General features: G+C 40.0%; 2 protein-coding genes and 1 non-coding gene across 4 annotated transcripts; all 3 read left to right on the plus strand.

Moving 5' to 3' along the window:
- The first annotated feature begins 53 nt into the window (after window positions 1-53).
- psma2a (proteasome 20S subunit alpha 2a) lies at window positions 54-2,254 on the plus strand. Its single transcript, XM_028426149.1, has 8 exons — window positions 54-159; window positions 669-745; window positions 859-991; window positions 1,122-1,244; window positions 1,364-1,445; window positions 1,618-1,691; window positions 1,954-2,011; window positions 2,097-2,254. Exons 1-8 carry the CDS (start codon window positions 119-121, stop codon window positions 2,211-2,213), a joined length of 705 nt encoding a protein of 234 aa, XP_028281950.1. The 5' UTR covers window positions 54-118; the 3' UTR covers window positions 2,214-2,254.
- A 1,724-nt stretch (window positions 2,255-3,978) lies between these two features.
- Window positions 3,979-14,914, plus strand: atad2 (ATPase family AAA domain containing 2). 2 transcript variants are annotated; one of them, XM_028426169.1, is made up of 30 exons: window positions 3,979-4,345; window positions 5,057-5,196; window positions 5,442-5,497; window positions 5,645-5,831; window positions 5,998-6,091; window positions 6,201-6,285; window positions 6,624-6,788; window positions 6,945-7,065; window positions 7,344-7,358; window positions 8,089-8,190; window positions 8,268-8,376; window positions 8,460-8,575; window positions 8,827-9,001; window positions 9,076-9,164; window positions 9,279-9,438; window positions 9,524-9,614; window positions 9,812-9,989; window positions 10,100-10,236; window positions 10,402-10,537; window positions 10,668-10,854; window positions 11,344-11,529; window positions 11,660-11,795; window positions 12,054-12,250; window positions 12,527-12,686; window positions 12,783-12,905; window positions 13,144-13,320; window positions 13,404-14,015; window positions 14,216-14,346; window positions 14,448-14,576; window positions 14,721-14,914. In XM_028426169.1, the coding sequence occupies exons 1-30, from the start codon at window positions 4,148-4,150 to the stop codon at window positions 14,751-14,753; spliced, it is 4,425 nt and encodes a 1,474-aa protein (XP_028281970.1). In that variant the 5' UTR covers window positions 3,979-4,147; the 3' UTR covers window positions 14,754-14,914. The 2 variants fall into 2 exon arrangements, with proteins under 2 accessions (XP_028281970.1, XP_028281971.1); XM_028426170.1 differs by lacking the exon at window positions 7,344-7,358.
- Window positions 10,983-11,117, plus strand: LOC114449189 (small nucleolar RNA SNORA5). The gene has a single exon (XR_003671962.1). It is a non-coding gene; the product is annotated as a small nucleolar RNA SNORA5 (small nucleolar RNA).
- Window positions 14,915-15,235: the final 321 nt, after the last annotated feature.

Consider the following 15,235-nt stretch of genomic DNA (forward strand, 5'->3'; position numbering starts at 1 on the left):
CTGTCGATAGTTGACCTGAAGAAAAGGTTCACTTACATGTGGTTTACAAACAGGTGGCGCTACAACCCATATGTGGAGTTGTTTCGACTCACTCAGAAAGTAGAAGAAGAAGGACAAGATGGCGGAACGAGGCTACAGCTTTTCTCTCACCACATTCAGGTAAACTTTGTTAAAATATCGCTAAACTCCTAAACAAAAACTCAGGTGAAATGTGTAACACACAATGGTTGTGGCTGAATAAAAGTCCGAGTGAACATGTGCTCCGCTTTTTATTTCGAGATAAAATTGTGGTTTGGGAGCCATTGTTGGTGATGCACTGTCATTCCGAGGCTTAACGTGTTCTGTTAGCATATTAACTGACTGGATTTTTAAATGAAATGTTTATTATTTGTGTTCCAAATAAACTAATAGTACTGCCTAACTTGTTTTAGTGTAAAATAACATCGGAATGAGACAAAACGAGTTCAATTTAAAAGTTAACCAGGCAGAGACTGTCTCCGCTAGCATAACGCTAGCTCAGATGAGTCAGATCTTTTACTTTCAGTTTCATCTCGATAGTTATGATACGCAAATTCTGTGTTTCAGACTAATGTTGCGTCTTCATTTAGTTGATTTGATGTCCTACCTGCACATCCCGGTAATATAGCATCTTGTGTTTCTTCCTGCAGCCCCTCTGGTAAACTGGTCCAGATTGAATATGCCTTGGCAGCTGTAGCAGCAGGTGCGCCCTCGGTTGGAATTAAAGGTAAAAAGACCTAGGAAAATAGTGATCATATTCAACTTAATAATGAGAATTGATGCACTACTGTTGAGACAGGTGATAACTTAATCTCACCCATAGCAAATTTTTGTTTTCAGCATCCAATGGAGTTGTCCTGGCAACAGAGAAGAAGCAAAAGTCCATTCTCTATGATGAACAGAGTGTCCATAAAGTGGAACCCATCACTAAACACATAGGCATGGTGTACAGTGGGATGGGACCTGACTACAGGTGGCTTTTGTTTGAAAGCAGCTTAGTTTCTTTGTCACATTTCTTAAACAAAAACATTAATTTTAATTAATTTTGTTCTGTATGTGTAGCTATGTTAATAAACTAAATAAGTTGTGTGTAACTCTGGCAGGGTTTTAGTGCGAAGAGCCCGGAAGCTGGCACAACAGTACTTCCTGGTTTACCAGGAGCCCATTCCCACAGGTCAACTTGTCCAGAGAGTGGCCTCTGTAATGCAGGAGTACACACAGTCTGGGTGAGACTACTCAGCATCAGATGTTTCCCTTTATATTCAGATCATGACCCAATTTTTTAGAGATAGATGTTTGATTCACATATATGGAGCTATGCCTAATTTGTTATTCCTTTTTCCAGTGGGGTGCGTCCATTTGGCGTGTCATTGCTGATAGCTGGTTGGGATGAAGACCAGCCTTACTTGTTCCAGTCAGACCCTTCTGTAAGTTTTTTTGTTTAACGTATGCAGAGAAAAGATTCTAGTTCTAAATCAGTGAAGTCTTTACAACTTCAAATTAAATTTTGGTTTTGCTGTTGTAAGTATAAACATAAGTGTTAAGTGCATGGCATGTTGCTAACCCAAAGTTTTTTGTTTTTCTATTTGTGACTGATAGGGTGCTTATTTTGCATGGAAAGCCACAGCCATGGGAAAGAACTACGTTAATGGAAAAACATTCCTTGAGAAAAGGTATGATCTTTCAAAGTATATGTGGATTGTGAGCATTGTATGTTTTTATTGGACAAGCTGTATGTGCAGACTGTATTTAGGGCAGTCCTGGAATTCTAAATTCTGGTTACAGTTGAGGCATTTTCACATTTTAAGGGAAATAATTGAGCAGCACCACCGAGAAGGTCTTCACAGCATCAAAAATATGTTTGAATATTAAAATATGTTCATAGAAAATATCATGAAAGCACACATCTGAAAACACTTTTTTGTCATTCTCCAGGTACAACAATGATCTGGAATTGGAAGATGCCATCCACACAGCCATCCTAACACTGAAGGTATAATGTTTTGCAATGAGTTTCCTCTTTAATAGTGCCCTTCTTTTTTCTGTCTCTCTTATATACATTCCACTTTGGGTTTCAGGAAAGTTTTGAGGGTCAGATGACAGAGGAGAACATTGAGGTGGGGATCTGCAATGAGGCCGGCTTCAAAAGACTCACCCCAGCAGAGGTGAAAGACTACCTGGCAGCTATTGCGTGAATACAGCCTCTGTGGTGACAGGGATCTCTGGCCACATTTCACAACAAAGACTTTACATCGCAGTAGCCAGCAGTCTCATGACACAGTTTTGTAAACCACAGTTAGTTGGAAAGAGTTCGTCCAACTCACACAATAATTCTCATTATTATAATTGGCTTTGTTTTATGACACAAACGCAATTACTGTTAACTGTGGCAGTTGGCTATAGTGCGAATGTAAAGGAGAGTGGGCTCTGATGAGTGAAATCTCAATTCTTCCATTGAATCCTGTTTTTTACATTGCCCACTGGTGTTTTAAATGCAAATTTCAGGGTTTGGAATCAAGCACTACACAGTAGGCATTCATTCAAAATTCTGTTGCTGATTAGTGTGACGGATGCCCTCAGGTTGCACAAAATATTTTCATTGTGAAGAGACTTCCATTTATTAGCGGTCATTGGTGAAGTTATCTGTCAGCAGTTGTTTTCGTGTTAAAGCATCAAACGCATAACGGAAGCAAACGGGAAAGATCTAATGGAAGGTTTGAGATTTTACAGTCAGATCTGATTGCCTGCAGTTTTTCCATCATGTACTCTTGTTCTGACTAGAAACAATTCTAGAGTTTGTATTTTCTCTTCTGGTATCTGTCACTTACTCAAAATAAAAGTTGTTAAGTTGGCGTTGCCTCTATGTTTTGATTTTAGTTTTATTTTGAAATGTCACAGGTAGAGTCTGCATTTCAGAGTAGAGTACACATGTCATGACACAGGTATAGCTAAAAACCAAACTGCACCTTCTATCTGATTGGGATAATTTTTACATCATTTCGAAGAAGCACTTGTTAGCTTTCTGACGGTGCAACCCTCAAAGCAGAGAGTCAACCCACGTGGGGCAAACCCCAGTCATTTCTCCATTAAGCCATAATGTAAAAAGAAAATAGGGGAGCAGAGCAAACTTATTTTCTAACTCACCGGCAACATCATTGACTTGATGGACATGAAAAGAGCAGCGTTTTGTAGAGCAACATTTTGGGAAAAAAATGTTCTAGTCAAAGATGCTTTTGTGAGTACCCAAATTTACACATAAATAGTTGTACATAATTTAAAATCGTGTATTGAATGTGGGTCATGGAATTCACATGTGTGACCTTTTATGACAAAGATTTCCCTCTATGTGTGTGGGATTATTACTTGCGAGGCTAGCAGCTTGTAAACAACACTGTAGGGACCCGGAGCTGGGACCACCAAAGTGAATGGTTTGGAAAGGTTCTCCCTGGAATAACAGCAGTTTTGAAGCTGCATTGCAGGGTACTGCTAACTGCAGGTGATAATCGAGTTGTAAAGATGACGGCTAAATGCCATTAGTTAGTAGGACCCACCAATACCGCATCCAAAGTGGAGTGGGTGAGAAGACAAACTCGCTCTACCATGGAACCCAGACGCAAACAGAGAAACGCGGGTTTATCAAAGCCAGGAAGGGGACGCTGAATGGTCGGAGAAGGCGGGCAAGACGATGATTGGCCCAGAGTAATGACGCTGCAGCAAGCTAAATTGACCAGAACACCTTTTGACATATCTATATCCATCCGCTTGTTTACATTCTAACAAATACCACAACTGAAATTGTAACAACAAATTCGTTGACCATGCATGTGTGCTGAATTTTTTCGTATGAAACTAACAAAATGCTGAATGCAATTTGGTTTAAAACTTTATAAAAGGATCTATTTCTTCTAGCGGCAGCCTGTAGCTGCTTACCCCATAACCTCTGATGACGTTTATGGCGCCAGAAATCAAGGGTTTAGTGCGGAGTGTGTGAGTGTGTGTGTGTCAGCTGTCGCTTATCCGCCGTTGTTGGTGATATGTTGGCGGTACCGTACAAGTTAGACAATTCGAGGGATATCAACTTATTGTCTGGTGGTCTTGCTAATATATATACGGTCTGTGAAGAGTCAAAATGGTGATGCTACGCAGCAGCGGGAATGTCGGAGCGGAGCCGGAGGCAACGACTCCAAAGAGGAGGACGATGGAGTTGGATACGAGCTCCGAGTTTCTGTCACTGATTCCCGCGTCGCAGAGAAAGTCTGGCCGGCTCACCCGATCCTCCCGTACACTGGATGACAGCTTCAGCAGCCCCGAAAACAACACGGCGAATGTGAGATTATACCCCCATGCTAGTCATTGTGTGGCTAGATCACCACTTGTTATGCTGATAAATTGTCTGCAAACACAATTCTGCTGTGCTAGTTTTGCTAGCATGCTAAGCTAACTAGCAAACTACTTTGTCAGCTTGTCACTAAGCTGTAAAAGAGCTAAACTGGGTCTAAGTACTACAACAATTACGTGGTATGGCTTAGAATATAATTCCGATCTCTACAACCACCTTTATTACCTTTATTAATACATCATTATATAATTTTATTAACGTTCCCTGGTCCCTGATGTCAGAAGTTGGCTTTGTAGCAGGATGTTTTGAATTGTATTGATGGCGTAACGTTGTAGAGGATTGTTGAGCCATCTGTTCATTCATTCGTTAACCCAGCCGTTTATCTCAGATTAACGTTTACTACTTAATAGCAGAGTTTAGCTTAATAGACACAATAATGCCCAAATTTTTTAAAACATGCTTTATTTAGCTTTACACATACCTACTTGGGATTAATGTTAGATTTGTGTTTTGTATGTGGAGGCATATTAAGGAACATTCGTTAAATCACTGCAGGACCAGAGGTCAGCAGCAGAAACTGGTTTGGTTTGTCACATTGGCAAGCTGTTGGTACAAGTCACATGAACATGTTTATATATTCTTATTCTTATTCTAAAGATAACTTTATAATGTTAGTTATGAACTTTCTGACTGCATCAGGGATATGCTGATATCAAGGAGGAGAAAAGAAGCTTCCATCACTCTTTGAGGACTAGAAGACCACAACTTAAACTAGAGGCGTCTTTTGCTGACATAGAGACAAGCTCTCCTGTGGATGAAGCTAGAGGCTGTTGCACCAGGTAAAATACCCACACTTTTATTTTTGTTTTCTTTTTGCTTGGTGTAACATAATGGATGTAAAAATGTTCATTCCTTTGAGCCTGATTATGCATAACTTAATGAAATCATTAATATCTACATTCATTGGTAAAGCTTTGACCTACTAAACCCTTAAACATTTGATTTAAATGGCTTTTTAGATTTATTTTAAATGATGTTTGTATTGTAGAACTCAATTGATTTCATGCAACCTTTCTGTGTTCAGGCAATCTTCCAGGCTGCAGAGAGAAGAAAAGGCATCCAGTGGCAAGCCACAAGCAGGTCCAGTGTACTACTTAACAAAAAAAACCAGCACAGAACACCTTAAGTCACAGAGAACACAAAGCATTTTGATCAGCATATAAGTTTTAGGAGGGTTTCTATCATTCTATCATAACATATCTAAACAAGCTTCTGTTGACACTGCAGCTGTTCCAGATGAGGTGGAGGGGTCATCTACCCCCAAGAGGAGCCGCTTCAACCTACGGAGACGAGAAGTGGAGGAAGAGGAGGAGGAGGAAGAGGAAGATCGCTCTGTGCGGCGTAGCTCTCGAATCACCAGATACAAACTGAATTCCCGTAACCAGTCCGTTCTCTATGACCGCCTCATCACTAAGTGAGTATGGCAACTATCACTCTGGTTTCACTGACTCACTAAGAAGCAAATCTATCACCTTCTGAAAGTTTTAAAATTTATATTAAGTTTAGTTTAAACAAATACAGACATTCTGTTTGTGTGGATACATAAAGTCTGAAAAGTTCTTCTTGGGGCTGACCCTCAGCACTGCTGAAGCTGTTCTCCAAAAGATGGATGACATGCAGAAGATGAGACGCAGACTGAGGAGCAGAAACAGGGATAGAGATGCTAAAGAAGAGGTAATAACTTACACAGGTTCTTCATTGTATTATGCGATGACAGTGTTCATGTCTATCTAACATGCTTCAAATTGATGAATTAATCCTGTTTTTTCCTTTCTCCTTTGAGCACATGGCTGTCTACACCAGTGGCAGGATGAGAAGGTCACTCAGGATAAAGGTGCAGAGTAAAAAAACTGAGGAAGAAAACCAAGGTGAGATGGAGAAGTCCAGTAACCACACCGCGGCCTGCATATATAAAATGTTTAAGTTTATGTACTTTATATACGTACTTTAACAGATTTATTGTTTTAAAGCATTCAGTTATTATTGATGCTAGTTGTAGTTGCTGTATCCTCTTATAACAAAATGCATTGGTATATAATATATATAGCCTGCAGAGGCTGTAGGCTTCCACTCAATTTGTCAAAAATCTGCTCTATAACCTCCCCTCTTAGTTCATGTATAATTGATACTAACAAAACTAGGAGCTACACAGCATTGGTTGTACAATTTAAGTTGTTCTTTACTGATATATTTGTTTAATTCACAGGTGGGGATGAGGATGATAATGATAAAGAGAAAGCGGAAGATGGAGAAGATGAGGAGGAGGAAGAAGATGATGATGAAGATGATGATGATGAGGAAGAAGAAAACCAACGGCGCTACGACTTCAGACAACGGAAAACTGTGGTTCGCTATCAAGCCCCACAGGATGGTACTACCTCTTTTCTAATGTCAGAACATGAATTGCTTGGCACTTGAAAACCTTTAATGTATTCTAGGTGCAAATTCTAGCCAAAATGCTGAATATTTGTTTACATTACTTTAAACACAAGGCATTGTTTAAGAATGTTTATTGATCTCTTATCAGAACCCAGAGAGCCCAGAAAGCGCAGTATGTACTTCAAGGACCACTCATCTCCCACCAGACACAGATTTAGATTCAGCTCCACTGCCCCCAGGAGCCCATACAACAGGAGGAGAACCAGCATGTAAGTATGACAGCACACACCATTCAGACATTGATAAGTAATATATATTATATCATCTACTTTTTTTCCTCACTTGCGGATTTATTTATAGGTTAATAAGTGTTAATTAATTACACTGCCCTGTATGATAGAACTAAAGAGGGACCCACCCAAAAGTTCCTTTTTGACTTACATCCTAACAGCTCTGTCTCTGATGGCAACTAGTGTTGTATGTCAAATCCATCCCCAAAAAATCCTGTTTTTCTTATTTTCTTTTCTGATTGTCCTCCCATCCTCAGGAGTAGTTCTGAGAGGTAAGACCTGCACTACTTGTTTTTTCTCAGTTTTTTATTTGTCTTTGGGGTGCTGTCTGTTTTTGCTAGCTTGATTGAGTCACACTATAGTATTAAAAGGTCTGCTTGGTTAAGTCAGACCAAACTTTATTGTCCCCGCTGGAAATTTGGCTCTGGTACTTATGCTGTAAATATTGCCTTTAAAGTTATGAGCTGGATTGACTCTAGTTCATCTAGTCAATCCAGCTCATAACTTTAAATCTTTGAATAGTTTAATATAGGTTACATGCTCCTTTTTGATCTGTTTACATGTAGTTATAAATTATAACAGCTTCTTATTTGTACATTCCCATCAGGAAATGGGATGTTTGGTTTAATTTTTCTGCTTCTTCCTTTTCTGTGCATATAAGTATCCTTTACTTTTCAAAACACTGGGACATTGTGTGACACTGAGCTTGTAACTTAAAGTATTGAAGTATTTCTTGTGTATTGTTCAATGGGTGTGTTACCTGGGTGTTGTGTATGTTGATGTATTTATAGTGGTTGGATGTATTTTCCATGCCGTGTCTATATATGATGAAAAACTGCCTTTTCTTCCCCCAAGTGAATATGCCATTATGTTGTATGTATCAGCAGAATTATGATGCACAATATTAGTTTAATTTCCTGTGTTATTCTAGAGTGTCAAACCTATATTTAGTTGGATCTGTTTGTTTATAATGAGCTGTATTTGCATCTGTTGACCTCACAGAAGGAGGCATGCCATCCATAGCAGCGACTCCACATCCTCCTCTTCAGATGATGAGAAATTCCAGAAACGGAGGAGTAAAAACAGGAGCAGATCAGTCAACAGGTGAGAGCAGCAACAGGTGCTGTCAGACTACATTAATCTCTCTGTGGTTTTTATGCTTTACACTAATTTACTTGTAGATGTCTGCCGATGAACCTCCTGAAAGAAGATCTGTTGGGAATTCACAAGGACAGGATGAAGATTGGAGCCAGCCTTGCTGATGTGGACCCTATGCAAATAGACAAGACGGTAAGCCGCATCAAAGTGTTATTCTTTTCGAAGAGGAATAAGAGAATAGCCTTAACATAACTTTGTATGTACACCTGATAAAGGTGCGCTTTGACAGCATTGGAGGTCTGAGTAGACACATCTCAGCCCTGAAGGAAATGGTGGTGTTCCCTCTGCTTTACCCAGAAGTCTTTGAGAGGTTCAGGATACAACCACCTAGGTAAACAATGTCCAATAATTTGTTTTATAAATGAAAACTTTATTCAGCTTCATTTACTCACATAGTTGAGTTAGTCCCTGGATGTAGACTCTTTCAGAGGTTACACTAAATAATAATAATAATAATAATAATATTTGTCATACATTTTGTACTTTTTAAGCACAACTACTGAATTAATGGTGGCTCTTATGAGTATTTGTCTGTTTCTGGCCCCTTCCTCAGTGATTAATCTGATTTTCTCTTGTTTCCAGGGGCTGTCTCTTTTACGGCCCCCCAGGCACTGGGAAAACCCTTGTAGCCAGAGCACTGGCCAATGAGTGCAGCCAAGGGGAAAGAAAGGTGGCATTCTTTATGAGGAAAGGAGCAGACTGCCTTAGCAAGTGGGTGGGAGAATCTGAGAGACAGTTACGACTGCTGTTTGACCAGGTAAACTAAAATTCTACATACATGAAGGTACTGAAATCTATAAATGCTTAAAGATCTTGTTGAATTCCTTCTAGGCGTACCAGATGCGTCCATCTATTATCTTCTTCGATGAGATTGATGGTTTGGCTCCAGTCAGGTCCAGTCGTCAGGACCAGATCCACAGGTCAGCCATGCAGTTTACTTATACAGTTTGAATGTGGTGATAAATGCTGTGCACCATTTGACAAGAAAACTGTGCATATTCTGTTTGTTGCAATTTTTCTTTTTGTTTCCATAGTTCTATTGTGTCAACCCTCCTGGCTCTTATGGATGGATTGGATAGTAGAGGAGAGGTTGTTGTGATTGGAGCTACAAACAGACTTGACTCAATCGACCCAGCTCTGAGAAGACCAGGACGCTTTGACAGAGAGTTCCTCTTTGGCCTGCCGGACAGAGAGGTGAGATGCATCAATGCTACACTCATTATTTTGTGCAGCAGGAGTATTGGTTCTGAACTTTTTTCTGAACTCATTTTTATTGTAGGCAAGAAAGGACATTTTGAAGATCCACACCAGACAATGGACTCCTCAACCCTCTGATACTTTTCTCGAGGAACTGGCAGATAAATGTGTGGGTATGTATGCTTACAGTGGTGCAAAAAATGATACACATAACCTGTTATTTTCATTCTCTAAAATGCACTGTGGAAGCAGAATAAGTCCAGGACTAAATCTCACCACTAAAATTATTCAGCAGCAAGTTTTGTTTGGATTGACAGATCTAGTGCTAATTGTCCCTGTGGAACCTGACAAGAAAGCATTTATTTTTAAGGTTATTGTGGGGCAGACATCAAGGCAGTGTGTTCAGAGGCAGCCCTGTGTGCACTGCGGCGTCGCTACCCACAGATCTACTCCTCATCGCAAAAACTAGTACTTGACGTCAACTCCATCGCCATCACTAACAAGGACTTCATGTCAGCCATGTCCAAGATGGTGCCAGCTGCTCAGAGGTAGAATCAATATAACCTTAGTGTTGTCTTTAACAATTATTCTGATAGTCCTGCATAGTAACAGTTCATAAATGGCCCTTTGATTTTTTTTTTTGATTTTTTTTTTAAAGGGCTGTAGTGTCACCAGCCAAGGCCCTGATACCTGCCATTCGCCCTCTGCTGAGTGCCACCTTGCAGAGCATCCTCCACAGCGTTAGTAGAGTGTTCCCACATGCTGAGCAGGGTTTAAAGAGGAAGAAAGAACCAGGTACAGCCTTTTCCTCTTGTCTTGGCTTTACTGTGGTCATCTTCTTCTCTGTTATTCTTTATGTTATAAATGCTTTTATTGTAAGTAACAAATTAATTTTATGTTAACACATTTAGATTAATAAATAGGGCAGAGTTGTAACTGCTGTAGCATGTGTGTTTTCAGAACTGGTGTTAGATTTCCCTGAGGATGATCTGATATTCAGTGAGGAGGAGGACTTGGCCCTGGACTGCTCTAGTGGACAGACATCTCCTTCCCAACAAAAAAAACCTGCTGCTAATGGTCTCCTAAACCTCAACAGGTAGGTTTTTTTGCCCTTAAGCTAAGTATATGAGGGAAATTATGTTTTAGCCTTAATGTTACATTAATACATTGTTCCCTTTGTTTGTTTGAGTATCTTTTGAGCCTATGTAATCATCTCTCCTGTATAGGAGTGTGTTGAGCCAGCCGACATCTTATCGTCCCAGGCTGCTACTGGAGGGCAGACAGGGGTCAGGTCAGAGCTCTCACCTAGCTCCTGCTGTTCTCCACGCTATGGAGAAATTTACTGTGTACACACTAGATATGGCTGTGCTGTTTGGAGCCAGTGCAACTGCACCAGAAGAGACTTGTGCTCAGGTAAAGACGTTATTATGGAAAATATCGCACTGATGATTGAATTTACTAATAAACAACATAATTACCAATGAGGTTGCATTTACATTGAATAAATATATTAAAAGTCAGTGTAGACTGCAGGGAGGTTTTGCAGCCTTGTCAAATTTAGTGAGTTCTTTTCAGTGGACATCACTAGCCCAAATGGCTGCTACAACAGTTGTAGTTCATGGGCCCCACCTCCGTATTTTGTGGACAGTGGGGATAAATGTATACTACAGACAAATGTGAGTCTGAACAAGGAAAATCTTCAGATTGTTAAGGACTTCTGGAGAGAGGAAAAAAAGACATGGTGTTGGCTCTCTGTGCTGATCTGCCCTCATATTTATTTATTAGCCTGTGTCATCCAACACTGATCTCTAAATGTGTATCTTTTCATCATCTAAAATAATTCTCAATATTATATATTGTTACCCGCACTATAATTTAATGATATATTTATTTGTTCTGCAGATTTTTGTGGAAGCTAAGCGAACCTCTCCCAGTATCCTGTACATTCCTCACATCGGACAGTGGTGGGAAACAGTGGGTCCTGCGTTAAGAGCTACTTTCTTGAGCCTCCTTGGCTCCATTCCTGCCTTCTCTCCAATACTGTTACTTGCTACTTGCAACCTCCATTATGACCAACTCGACCTAGAGGTATGGAATAAGCCAAGACTGATTTTACCCTAAGACATACTTGTAGTGTTATTTTTCTTTTTCTGTCATGTACACCTACATTTATAAAGAAAAAAATGCATATCCTCATGTGTCACTGTCCTTGTCTCAGGTGCAGGATTTGTTCCGGGTGGAGTATGGAGAGGTTTTCCATGTCCAGGTCCCCACCAGCCGAGAAAGAAGGGATTTCTTTCAGGATCTCTTCCTTAACCAGGCTGCTAAGGCCCCTGCTTCAAAAAGGAAAGCCAGTAAGAAGAAGACATGATTTGTAACAACATGCAAATGCTAGGTTAGCTTTGCATGGTTGCTTTAGTGCCTGAGAAGACTAGTGTTATAATTATATGATGAAATTACATAATTTGAAGAGAATTATTTTTTTAAATTTACATATTTACAGCATAAGCTGATCCATGTGTTTATTCAACGAAAGTTGATTTAAATAAGTAACATTTGCTTATATTTTCCTGGAGCAAAACATCTTTGTGTCATGTTTCAACTCTCTATAGTGCTCAATGCATTGGAGGTTCTTCCTGTCGCTCCTCCACCGGCTCCACGTCAGCTGACAGAAGAGGAGGCCCAACGACTGGAGGAGCAGGAGGAAGATACTCTCAGGGAGCTTCGCCTCTTTTTGCGTGATGTCACCAACCGGCTGTCTCAGGACAAACGCTTCAAAGCCTTCACAAAACCTGTGGATTTAGAGGAGGTAGCTGTTTTTGTTATTCTTTGGAACAATTTTTACCAGAGCTTTACTTGAAGCTGAGATGCTGGACTCTTTCTGGCATGCAGGCATGCTTGTTTAATGTCCAATACCAGATGACTGCAGCAATAATATTCAGAGATTGTAAATGCATTTTACAACAGCCACTGGGAGGCAGCACAGTCAGACATTTTTTTTTACAAATAATTAAAACGAAATGTAATGTTATGCAAAGTGTTTGAGGTCTTTCATTAGTTTGTACTCATTGGTCATGTGTTTCAGGTTCCAGATTATGCTGAGGTGATCAAGAAACCAATGGACCTCTCAACAGTCCTCTCTAAGATAGACCTCCATCAGTATGGGACAGTCAAAGAATTTCTTGAAGATGTGGATCTCATCTGGCAGAATGCCCTCGAATACAACCCAGACAGGGACCCCTCAGGTACATGAACAACACCTACTCTTAGTGACCACAGAGAACATCAGGAGTTTTAGTTAAAAATGAGTATGATGGTTAATAAGCGTGTGTTTCTTCCAGATCGTCAGATCCGCCACAGAGCATGTGCATTGAAGGACACTGTCCATGCTATTATTAGAGATGAACTGGATGAAGATTTTGAGAAGATTTGTGTGGAGATCAAAGAGACACGAAGGAGACGAGGTCAGTGCTGTGTTGACAGGATTAGGAAAGTCTGAGTGGTTGGACTTTAATTGTACGTAACTTGTAATTAATTTATTTTTTGCTTAACTATTTATTGCACTTCCATTCTGAGTATAATTAATTTCTGATTTAAAAATCAATAAAGAAAGAAAACCCAATGTGCTATTAGGTTACAACGTTTTAATTAAGACTAAAATTTGTTGTGCTTCTTTGTCCCCGTTTTTTTTGTCAACCTTAGGTTGCGCCACTGCTCGATTCGCTCCATCCTACTACCATGTCCTTCCCAAACAGCTTAAATCTCCTGCTGAGGCCCATATCACTGACTTGTCCACACAGAAGGAGCCTGTTGGATCCACAGTTGCAGCTACTCCTGCTTCTTGCAGTTCAACTGTTGCTACAACACCTAAACACACAGGTACAAATATTAAGAAAATACACAAATAACTTTTAGTAACCTGGCTGTAAGATTCAACAAAAAGGATTTTTCTTTTTTTTTAGCCCAGAGAAAGAAACGTCGGAAGAGCCGCTGGTCAAGTGGTTGCTATTCAAACAAAAAGAAGTATTCATCCTCTCCACATGTATCCAGAGATGATGCCCAGTTAGCTTCTGATGAGGATGAAGAGGATGGAGATGAGGAGGAGGAAGTTGAGAAAGGAACAGGAGCAGATCCTGATGAGGGTGATAGAACACAGGAAGATCAGATGGTGGTTGATGCAGAGACAAGACCTGCAGAAGCTCAAGAAGGCTGTTTTGGGTCCAGTGGTGAAGATTGTGTCTTGTGTGAAACAAAGAAATCAGATAAAGACAAGCTGATGCACAGTGACAAAGAAAAACAGATGGACACCACACATCAGTCAACACAGTCAGAGGAAAACGACAAGATGGAAGCTGAGAACCATGGAACCATCTCGGTAAACACTAAAGAGGACTGCCATACAAAGGGGGACACCCATCACCATAGCACGGAAAATCAGTCAGAAGCTCAGACTGACAAGAATCAGTCTATAGGGCAGGAGAAAAACAACCAAGTAGCTGCTGAGCTGACCACCACCACTGAGCCAGTGAAAGCAGCAGAAAGTTTCACAGCTGGGGTAGAGGACCCAGGCACAGGTTGGATATACAGTTGAATACTTGTGTTTATCACAATGAAATGAAATGAATAATTCAAATAGAAGAGATATGGCAATCTTATGTCTGAGAAACACTAGGTAATAAAATGGTATACTCATCTGCTTCTAGAGATGAGTACAAACATACTAGCATCTATTCCAGTGTTTTAATGATGTTTGATTGTGTATTTTATCTCTTAGAGCGGAATGTAGGGCGGGCAACTCAAGCTCTAAAAACCGCCGTGCAGCAGCACACGATCGCTGTGGACAAAGCTCTGCAGTTTCTGCACCAGGAAACTCCAGCTCTGGTTGTGGACAGGGACAAATTAAAGGTACGGTAGTTGTTTTCCAAGAAATGGCTGACTTAAGGCTCCTATTTTTTTGTGTGTGTTTGTTTTCATTTTGTTTTTGCTGTCGCCATTTTTGTTTTCAGGAACTGCTGGAAAAGGTAGTAACTAAGACTGAAGGCTATGAGATCTACAAGCTAGAGAAACTGTACGCTCTGCTCTGCCAGAGCATCTATAGACACAGACGAGACTACAACAAAACTGCACTAATACAGGTTAGTAGTAATGTTCTGACAGATGTAATCTTTATTGCTAGGGTCTGCAAACTGATTGGCTTTAGGAACATTGGGGGACATTGCCAATGGGATTATGTTTTTTATCCAATGCTCTAATCACAGTCCTTTCTGTTTTTATTGTAGGAGTTGGAACATGAGATTGAAGACTTTTGTTGACCTTTCTACAGTAATGTGGCCATTTCAATTCTCTTTGTTTTCTCAGCTGTAAATACACAAACATTAGCTCTATTTTCATAGATATCTATAAGCACCTATATTTGTGCATCAGCTAAAACTTTTTACCACCATGTTCTATTTAATTAAACCTCTTCACTCTATATAAGGTGTGTATTTTTGTGAGCTCAACTTCAGACAGAAGTGTAGGCTGATGAAATGCTACAAGTTTGTAAAGAATGAAAGGCAATCTTTAGCATTTCCTGCTGGAAATGACACTTTTTCTGCGGTTTTCTATTTTTAGAATTAGATTTTACTGGATAAAAAAATGAGGTTACTCCAAATATGCTTTGGCCCATTTAATATATGAAAGAATGTGCCATTTGATTTAGTTTTGTGCCACAATGCAACATAAATGAGATCCAGACCTGTGTATATATAAAAAATAGGTTTTCTACATACACTGTAGGTCTGTGGCTTTAGCT

This window comes from Parambassis ranga, chromosome 16 (assembly GCF_900634625.1).
Source record: "Parambassis ranga chromosome 16, fParRan2.1, whole genome shotgun sequence".
Taxonomy (NCBI): domain Eukaryota; kingdom Metazoa; phylum Chordata; class Actinopteri; family Ambassidae; genus Parambassis; species Parambassis ranga.

What these genes read in the sequence shown, in the direction of transcription:
- psma2a (XM_028426149.1), top strand. Translation starts at nt 119, where the DNA reads ATGGCGGAACGAGGCTACAGCTTTTCTCTCACCACATTCAG. An exon ending in GCCCTCGGTTGGAATTAAAG is followed by an intron (nt 746 to 858) that starts GTAAAAAGACCT and finishes TTTTGTTTTCAG; the next exon opens with CATCCAATGGAGTTGTCCTG. An exon ending in TGTTCCAGTCAGACCCTTCT is followed by an intron (nt 1,446 to 1,617) that starts GTAAGTTTTTTT and finishes TGTGACTGATAG; the next exon opens with GGTGCTTATTTTGCATGGAA.
- atad2 (XM_028426169.1), top strand. Translation starts at nt 4,148, where the DNA reads ATGGTGATGCTACGCAGCAGCGGGAATGTCGGAGCGGAGCCGGAGGCA. An exon ending in CCGAAAACAACACGGCGAAT is followed by an intron (nt 4,346 to 5,056) that starts GTGAGATTATAC and finishes TGACTGCATCAG; the next exon opens with GGATATGCTGATATCAAGGA. An exon ending in AAAGAGGAAGAAAGAACCAG is followed by an intron (nt 10,237 to 10,401) that starts GTACAGCCTTTT and finishes GTGTGTTTTCAG; the next exon opens with AACTGGTGTTAGATTTCCCT.